The sequence below is a fragment of the Thunnus thynnus genome, chromosome 2 (genome assembly GCF_963924715.1).
Source record: "Thunnus thynnus chromosome 2, fThuThy2.1, whole genome shotgun sequence".
Taxonomy (NCBI): domain Eukaryota; kingdom Metazoa; phylum Chordata; class Actinopteri; order Scombriformes; family Scombridae; genus Thunnus; species Thunnus thynnus.
The window spans coordinates 17,334,323-17,344,633 of record NC_089518.1 but is presented as its reverse complement, the minus strand read 5'-3'; the positions used below and the strand labels follow the sequence as shown (position 1 = coordinate 17,344,633).

Below are 10,311 nucleotides of genomic sequence, written 5' to 3'. Positions count from 1 at the left end.
ATTCATTTTTACTGTAAGTTATCTTTGCTCTGTTTCATCAGTTACGACCTTAAAGAAGAGGATGAAATACAGTGAAATATAGTGTCAGATATGCTTGCGTGGTGTGGGAGAGAGGTCATGAGCAAATGCTTAGAAAGAAAAATAATTTTAATGTTAAAACTTTTGAGCAACAATTATTACATGGCTATGTATAATGCGATAACATAGGGTCTGGACTGACAGTCCCTGATTACAGTACAGTAGCATCAGAAGTAAGGGCTTCAACCTGAAAGGGTGATGACACAATCACAGTTGTCATAATGCCAGAACAAAAGAAAAACAGCATTTCACTTTACAAATGTATGTAGGTTTGTGTCCTAAGAGCTAATCTAAACCTAACTTTACACTCTATCTGGACATTTGATGATGCATCATATGGCAAGTATAAAAAGAAAACTAATGACATCAACAGTGTTTCTGGCTCCGGTAGTGGACAAATAACACCTGTCATCCCATTAATATTATTATAAAAGATTACCAGTCAAATAAAAAATACACTGTACCAAACAAATACATACAAACATGCTACATGATGGAATTGATTGATTCACAAACTAAAACAAGAGTGTGCCTTAAAATGCTCAGACAGAAAAAAAAAAGAGGTTTTATGACTTTCTGTTGCGAGAAATGTTGTGCTTCAACATCACCACCAGGGGGTGTAATATTGATTGAAATGACCATGCATCACATTATTCCCTGATAAAATGCAGTCCAGATACTGAGTAAACAGAAGTTAGTTTCAAGCAGCTGGCACTGTTGGCATAAGAGACAGTCATTGATATTCAAATGATTGTTGAATATCAACATAAAGAGTCTTGACGATGTTCATTCAGGTAGTTTAATTCCAAAAGCTGAAAATGTAGAAATCCTCTCTGCTACAAAACCCTTAAAAGGCACAGAGCTCCTTGTTTACAGTTTACACACTTTTAATAAATATGACTCGTTGTGGTCTTAAACTCTGAAAAGTGTTTCAACTGCAAGTGGAAAAAGTAAAGTCTCCCACTGTAGCTTTTAAAGGCTTTACCCTGTTATGTTTTTCCTGCACTGTTGACACAATTCAAGCTTGGAAAGCGATACAGTTGCTGAAATTCATCTTACCATGAGGTTTGCTTATGTGTTATGGTCTTGTCAAAGTACTGTAAAGGTATTTTGGTGCAATTATTTGCAAGTTTATCATGATGTGAAAACATTTATGTATCAACACAGGAAACACACCGCTTATACCTAAAAGCTCACAGTTTACCTGATTTACTAAGCCCAGAGTAAAATATATGAAATTAAATACCCAAGCTCTTTAATTCTCTATATTATAGCTTTGTTTTATTACTTTCTAATAACACTTAACTACAGTATATTGAGTAAATCATCCATCTGAAAGGTAGTTTAATCTATATACATGATAATACTGCTATACTGTACATTCGCTTTGTCCTGGACTGGAGAGTAACTGTACACAGGTAAATGTGTGTTTATGTGTGCAATAATAATATTCACTAAATCCTCTTAACTCACTGGGAATATCTCACTCATGACATTTTTTTTTCTTGTTTTTCACCTGCAAATGAAGTCTGTGATTGAGAATGAACACATGTAGTGTTTATGAAAACTATACATATACATCCAGAAGAAAAAAAAAAAACCTCACACAACATGAAGTAAAATAATTACAAGCTGCAAAGCAACTACACCTGCCTATAGACAGACTCTGAATAATCTTTAATAAATACCAATCACCTCAGGGAAGAAGGGAGGGAAGCTCTAATTTGATTACAGCCAGGTTCAGAAGTATGTTTCTGTTTGTTGCACAATGTTACATGCGTAGAAAAACTCTGATAGTGGTATAGCTGGTTGAGTTGTCTGACTTGACCGGATTTGTATAAAAGGTACACGGGTGTGTCCGTGTTTGTGTATGCCTCTGTTATGGACTGCATGTACCTTTATGTATATATGTACAGCATGAGGGTGTGTCTCACACCCCGACAGGGCTTTGGTCTCCAGAGTCAGAGGACGACATGGACACTGAGCAACGGCGTCTCTTGGCTGCGCTGGCGCCCTGGAGCATGCTGGGATGGAAGCCTGCGTGTCTTCGGGCATGTTTAGTCAGGTGGTCACTCCTCATGAAGCACTTGTCACACATTGGACAGTTGAAACGCTTCTCGCCCGTGTGCGTGCGGTAGTGACGTGTCAGCTCGTCTGAGCGGGAGAACTTCTTGCCACAGTCTGGCCAGGTACACTCGAACGGGCGCTCACCTGAGGAAACACACACACACCTCTGTAAATATTACACTTAAAAAGACTGCATTTATTGCTAAAGCTCCGACATCAATCCTCGTCACTACACACCTTATTTAACTTTAATATTTACTCTAAACTAAAACTAATCCGTGTGCAAACACACTTTAATTCAAAACCCAACAAATTCTGAACTTGCCTTTTGGACATTAGGGGGAGACAAAACATAAATACACAACATTATTATTCAAAATTGTAGTTTAGCCTCTTATTATTTTATGTATTTTTTTCTTCTATACTGTGTAAATGTTGGATTGTTGTAGGAATCGTATGCATAGACATGCGAAAAATGGGTGTTTCTGCAAGGCCAGTTCTCTCTTTTGATTTGGGGACCGTAAGTGGGTGTAATGGATTAGGAATGGGTTTAATATAACACCCAACCCACTTTTGTTATTTTATCCTATTCTATTTTTGTCTTAGGTAACTATATTGTACAGATCATTTAGTGCCATGTTTATCTGAGAGGAGAGGAAGCAGAAAATTGGGGAAGTAACCCCTGACATACAGTGAACCCACCCTGACAACCAAGTTTGTTCTGTTAGATGTTTATTTATTTTGTTTGTTTTATGTTCTACTACCATGTAGGTTGTTTAAAATGCAGTAAAAAAAAAAAAGCATTAAGAATATGAAAAGTAAAAATGAATCAAGTCAGAAGAAGAGGGTACAAGCTTCATCTAACAGCTGTTTGTTTTTTGTCTGAGGCCAATCCAAATTTTGGGAAGCAGAACTGCATGAACAGTATTTTCTCAGAACAAACACAGAACATATTGATATAGAAATGATAAGAGCCTCCTGAGTAAAAAAAAAAAGAAAAAAGAGAGAAGGGGGTGGGGGGCGAGAGAGAGAAAAATCCATGGATACCCACACCCCCTCCTCTTCCTCCTCCTCCTCCTCCTCCTCCTGCACGTGCTCCATTGAACCACATAACCACATGTCTGCTCTTGTTTACAACCCGACGTGAGTGGAGCAGGAGGGGGATGACGTATGAGGAAATGGTGGTGCAGGGAGGGTTACCTCCGGACAAGAACATGTGGGGACAACAGTGTCGCAGTGACCTACCATGTGAACCATAAGCCAATACGTTGCCATTTTAGTACACAGTTACTCGTTATTATTAGTATGAGCGATGCATGTTAACACAAAAGCAGCTTTATTTGTTTTAGAAAGACAGGTTTATCTTTTACAAGGTGAGTAACACTGATAATCATTTGAGACATTACTTAGATGACATCCTGTCTTATGGTGGTCCAGGATGACATATAGCACTTGAACAATTTACCATGCATTACAACGCGGCGGCACGCGGCGCTCCCAGATCGCAGTTTGGATGCGTGTCAACAGAACATTAAAACACCCCCCACACACACCTCCCCTCCCTTCTCCCGTCTCTGTCTCTCGCACACCTCCCCTCCCCTCTCAGCCAGCCTCTGGCCCTCTATGGGCCGGTCAGTCACACCCCCAGCAGGGGCAAATTCATGGGACCACCATTCCTATAATCTGTTATTCATTTGCAGGAACATGTGGGCTCTCACTGACACCTCTCATCTCACATTACAGGCACACCATGGACTGTATAGGCCTAACGCACATGCCATAGTATTAGATCATGACTTTAAATGACATCAGTATTTGGCACGTTTCATCTCTGACATTAGACTATTCACAGACTGTGTTTTTGCGTCCCTAATCTTTTTTTTCCTAGACATATGACGTCTTAGACATAACCATTAGAGGTTTAGCTGTGATGTCAACCTGCGTCTGATATTAAAATGATGGCAGAAGTGACGCAGAGCGGTTTCGCTGTCGTCAACAGAACCGAACCAGTAGGCGAGTTTCGTAGGCGTGTCACCCAGTCCACCACTCACCGGTATGGACCCTCAGGTGGGCTTTGAGGTGGGACGACTTGCCGTACATCTTCCCACAGCCGGCGAAAGGGCAGCAGTGCCTTTTTTCGGGGGAGTCCTGTCTCGCCGCCGCAGCCGCCGGCTTCTGGTTCCGGGACTGTTTGGGTGCCGCCGAGCCCCGGCTGTCCCCGGCGTTGAGCCAGCGGCTCCCCCGCTCCACCTTCTCCTGCGCGCCGGCCTCGCTGGCCCCGACACATCTGCTGCCTCCCGCGCTGATAGCGTTGGGATTGCATTTGTTCAAGTCCAGTAAAATCATCGCCACCATCAGTAAAGTCCCGTTCTCTTGGTTCTCTTTCAACATGTCCTCTGTGCGCCCCGGTGGTCTGCTGGGGACGCAGTCTGCAGGGACATCAACCTCCGACATCACCGCAGCGGATCCGGATAATAGAGACAAGAAACAATGTAGGCTATGTATTGAAAAACAATCCGGGAAAAAATGACACAATAAAGTAATCAGACCGCAGTCCTGCCAGTAAACATGTGGTTAACCACCCACACGTGTCGTCTTCAATGTGACCATTCCGCAAAGGCTGCGTTTTCTTGTGGAGGTTGCAGGGCGGATAAATAAACACCCCCCTCAGTAAAGATAGCAGTCTGAACAGTCCCCGGCTCTCCCTCTCTCCTTCTACCGATGGATCATTTTTTTCTAATAATCGGATCAATAAAACACAGCGTTTAAGGACTGAGCTATTGTGTCTGCGTTTATTCCGCCTTCCTGTGCGCTCCCACACATGCGTCAACTTGTCCTATTTTACTGTGAGCAGCACTTCTCTCAACTCCAAGAAACAATTTCGCGGAATCCCACGGTGTCATAATAAAACAGGACTGCGATTGGCTGAGAGGAAACGTGATTCGTTTTTTTGGAATTGTCTATTCACGGGAGTGAGTGGCGAGTCAGTTGGCCAATCACAGGGCGGAATGGATGAAAAGAGGGATGGACCAGACTGATGATGCCTTCAGAAAGTTAATCCGACTGGGAAATATGGGCGTCACAGTGTAAAATTGATTTTGAAGTTTTAGCTTCAATTGCTATGCACTTAGACATGAGAATAAATCTAGCTAAAATATAAATGAATACTCCAATCAGGAAAAAATCCAAATAATAGTTTCCCATGTTTTAATTTCCTGGTTGAAAATAAAATGAGGGACACTGGGAGACTTTGTCTCGTTCAAAGCCATATATATATATAATAATACATAGTTTGAGTGACAGATTTAAAAGAGAATTCTGTCTGCTTCATCAAAATTACTCTAAAATATAATCCAGTTTTTAAAAGTGATCTAGAGAGTAGCATCAGAAAATATTAAGACTGAGAGATGTAGTTGTCTGAGTTTAGTGTTGATGTATGTTGGCCAGCCCACTAAATAAACTAGGGCACCTTGTCAATAAGTTTTGAGAGTGATTGGGTTCACTCACCTGTTCTGAAATTTTAATGGTGGGATCGAGTCAAGCCAATTTTTATTTGTATAGCCCAATATCATAAATCACAAATTTACCTCAGGGGGCCTTTACAATCTGTACAGCGATACAACACCCTCTATCCTTAGATCCTTGATACAGATACGGGGAAAAACTCACACCCCAAAAAACCCTTTAACTGGGAAAAAGTGGAATAACCTTCAGGAAGAGCAACCAGGACAGACAGACATGCAATAGGCTAGATGTTTTGTATACAGAATATACATAACATCTACACTTTTGTTATCATAATTTGTTGATTCCACTGGAAAAGGCAAAATAATATGACAGCCAAACTGCTGAAATATGACCTTGCAAGAAAGCAAGAAAGCCATAAAAATATAAAATGACTGTTCACACTGCCTTCTGTTAATGCTTCATCTGTAACACTCAGCATGCATGCTTTTACGCTACTTAACACTTCTGTTATCTGGCCCATTTTGCCGTTTCGTACCAATCACAACTCATATTTACGACATGCTGTGAAGGGGAACTTGAATGCAACATACTCAGCAGGGGGGCTGGGGACATAGCTTCATCATACCCCCCGCCCCCACCCCCCACCTACTCTGTTGCCTCAAACGCCCCATGCTGGAGTGGAGGGGGGTGTCATTTGAGGAAGCCTATTCATTTAGTATTCGTATAATAACATATGTTTTACTGTGGTATTTGTAAAGCAACTGTAAAAGCAGGGTCTACACGAGAAGGACATTTCATTTTGCGCGAGAAAAAAAAGAGAAAAGGCAAAAAACATGGATTGGACAAGCAGCAACCTGAGAAACCATTTGCCACAAACTAATTTACATTGTTTCACGACTAGAAATTAGACGCATTGCAACATCATATATTACTGGCAGCAATTACCATACGATATGTTGCTGGTTTGCGTGCACATGTTGATGCATGATATATATCTTTATTAAGTAGCCAGTGGCAGCTGGCGTTGCTAGAAGTCCCGCCTACAGCTGCAAACTATTTGCTCTGCCGTTATCAATCAATGAAGGTCATACATTCAGGGCAAGCAGTTCATGTTCAGTGCAGAAAGCATGCAGGCATAAGGCTGCAATTATTCACACCAATCCTTCTTTATGTTCTTTGCCCTTTAAGCAGGAGTTCATTTTATTCTAAGAGCAAGATCTTAAAAGTTTTGGCATTACAGCGCTCCTAGCTTTATTGTTAGACTACTATCATAAAACAGCTTAGTGGAAGTTGATGTTACCTCCCTGTTAGGAAATACACATTTGCTTTAGCAACATCCACATATTAGCAGCTGCAGTGGCGTCCGACCAGAGCTGGAAAATCATTATTCAGGGGACAACAGATACATCTGTCACGTATAAAAAAGAGATATGTGTCTTGTTTTCTTAAGTGTAAACCAACCCAGCCGCTGTGGCCCATAATGCTTTAGCTGTGGACAGGTCTCACTTTTGTGTCCCAGTTTCACAACCACAGCCTCATCCTAAATTAGCGCAGTCCTCAACTGTCCCCAAAGCTACACTTAACCTCCTCAACGCCAATGTAAACTCACTTGACACTGTCCATATGGTTGGTTTTATGTTGTCAGAAAGACAAACAGCCATAAAATGTGGACAAGAAATGATTAGATGCAGTATGTCACCATGTGGGCTGGTCCTGTAATAAATAGAGCTTTTCTTCTATTTCCCTCACTGGTGAGTACACTGTCCATTTGTTTTTGAGTATGTTACCAATCTATGCTGTCACACTTTCAATGTATTTGTCCAAAATAATGATAGATTTAAGATATTTTATTACCAGTTCCTACAGACCCATATCCATACAATAGATACTTGATTAACACATTATAAACTATTTCTTTGCAAGAGGTGATGTAGACCTTCATAATGCATTATGGTGTCTGCTAAGTCATGAAGCATTACAAATATAAATGTGACAATAGACTACTGTATAATCATATGTAACACAATCTAACCAATATGTATTAAATGTGGTGAGGTGTTCTTTATGTAAACAGATAGGAGAGTGTGGTTTTGATCTGTATCTGCTTCAAGTAGAGCAAAGGTCTATTATTATCTATGACATATTTACAGGTATGTGTTAGTTATGTTTTTATAAGGTGTAAATACTTAGAAATGGTTGTTTGTTTTATAAGGAGAAGCTTTTCCTCTATTCACAATTTTTAGTATATAGTGACACATCAAAATAGCTTCATGAATATGATTTTAACTTTTCATAGTTTGAGAGGTGCAGAAAGCGAGACAGGTATGACGAGTTCTGAAACTAATCATACTGCTGATGTATGAGCTGCCCCAGCATGTGTTTCTTAGTGCTGTCATGCCCGTATTCCCACTCATTTACTTTTCATTTAATAAATTTACTTAGAGATATACTTTCAACAAAGTTCTATGTCACAGTGTTTCATCTGTGCCTCTGTACCAGCATCCTGAATGCCTGCAGGGCTCTTTCAAGGTGTTAAAGTGGAGTTTTGTGTCACAATCAACAAACAGTATGTTGGTCATATCCTTCCTTTGTCTGAGCGATGTAATGTGTTCACTCAGTATCAGATCTATTATAAGCTGTAACCACACTCTTTGTTGAATATACACAGAGCAAAAAAATTCACAACGCTTATAACCTTTTATGGAAAGTGGGTCAAGTGACTGAGTAATTGTGATATGCCTACTTGATTGTAGAGTTAGTTTTAGGATTGAATTTACCTTATAGGTCTAGTCTTAACACATCAATTACAATAATGTATGAAGCGTCATCCACATATATAACATATTAAACATTATAGATGTGGGCTTTATAGAAAGTGTTACTATAGTTTTATTTACATGAGTTATTGAAATACACGTGTATTGTATGTACATTATGTTTAAGTTATTGTGGTGACTATTTTGTGTAAAGCTCTGTGAAGGCGTATACAGCCAGTTAGATATTGAATTCAACACAACCATTAACAAACAAACAAACAAACAAAACATTTAGGCCAATCTTTTTTTTTACTCATTCATTAATCCCAGCTGTTCAAAACTCATAACTGCAGACCAGTGACAAGTGTTAAGTGGATCAGTTAATTTTGTGTTTGACAGACAATACATGTAGATTCAGGAAGCTATATATAGGTCACACTGAGCAAGACAGACTGTAATGCAGCCAGTACATTTGAAAGTGTAACAGGACCCTCCTCCGTTAAAAAAAAAATAGAAAAAAAAGGAGTGCTCCCAGTGCAGTGGGAGGTTCATTCATGAGCAAAGTTCCTAGAAAATCTTACTCCTACTTTTGGGGGTGTTGGGATTGAGCAATGTTGTTTCTGGTCTGAGCTGTGCAGACATTTTGGATACATTCTCTTCCCTGCGGCTGTTTATGAGTATAAAGTGACTCAGACCAAGTAATAACGCCCATACACAGAAGTGTTTTCCTGCATTACAAACACATGACCCTAGTAATGCTGAAGTAAAATGCCCCTACATGTGCCACTGAGCTGTCCCCAAAGATACATAATGACATATGTTAAGTGGAAATGTCTAAACCTAGAAAGATTTCACAACAGGCAGGGAGGAGTGCCACGCCTCTCCTAAAAACTAAATAATAACCTCTTCACTTGATCCTGTTTGCACTGCAACAGTGAGTCATTTGTTTAAACGCAGATTTATCGTGATCCCTTGATTTATATGCCCAGTGCTTACACGATATGCAAAACCAGAGGAAATGCACTGGAGGAAAGTTCGAGAGCAATGCAGGAGTATGATCATAAAGTCAGTAATTGAGCACCACAGATGGAAACATTGCGGGCACTTTTCACCCTCCTCGGATCGTCTCGTACTTGAACTCCGCCTCCAGTTTGCTCGATTCGGTGGCAGAACCCCCAAATTTCCAGGAAAAAAAATCTTGTTGGGACCAGCGCCTATGAACGCGTATTGCCTGCAGCCGCCCTCCTGCTCCTCCTTCAGCAGGGCCGTAAACATTTCCCTGGAAGAGGAGGCGCTTCTAGCTGCTCCCCACTTCCCCTCTCACAAGAGTGCATGGGTTCAAGAGTGCACGGCGCATCTGGGTCATGTTGTTGAGATGACATGATATGGTGATCGTGTCAAAGATGAAGTTGTTTTTTCTACTCGTGCGCGCGCGCGCGTGTGTTTTAACTGAAAAGGAGGGGGCACGTGCGCAACCTCAGAACAGAATGTTCCCTTCCTCGTGAACGAGTAGAGAGCTGACGCACCACTGTTGTTCCGCTGTACTCACACACACACACACACACACACAGGCGGATAGACCAGTCCAGTGGCCTCCTCGCTGTGCGTTTATTCATGCAGAGAGCTGCTGAAGGCAGTCAGTGCTGCACAATGACGACACAACAGTCACAGCCTGCACAGGGTTAAAAATCTTGTCAAGGGTGTCAAAGAAGTGTGAATTCAACTCATAAGGGGCATTTTTTGGCCATATGTATATTATTATATTCGCTATGGCCTTAAAATTACATTAAAGGTGAATAAACATCATTTTTGGCACTGTATCAATACAAATTGGTACATTGTCAGCTGTACAAAGGAATCATTAAAGCCCCCCTCTAGTCAAAAATGTGTTTTCTTCTTGCTCCCTCACTGCAGAATGATGTATGTGCTGACTTAGACACTG

The 10,311-nt window shown here is 40.9% G+C and overlaps 1 protein-coding gene across 1 annotated transcript; it reads right to left on the bottom strand.

The window, feature by feature from the left end:
* Positions 1–129: 129 nt before the first annotated feature.
* klf9 (Kruppel like factor 9) lies at positions 130–5,010 on the bottom strand. Its single transcript, XM_067607128.1, has 2 exons — positions 4,197–5,010; positions 130–2,289 (listed from the first exon to the last, which is right to left on the bottom strand). The coding sequence occupies exons 1-2, from the start codon at positions 4,597–4,599 to the stop codon at positions 2,009–2,011; spliced, it is 684 nt and encodes a 227-aa protein (XP_067463229.1). The 5' UTR covers positions 4,600–5,010; the 3' UTR covers positions 130–2,008.
* Between the last annotated feature and the right edge of the window lie 5,301 nt (positions 5,011–10,311).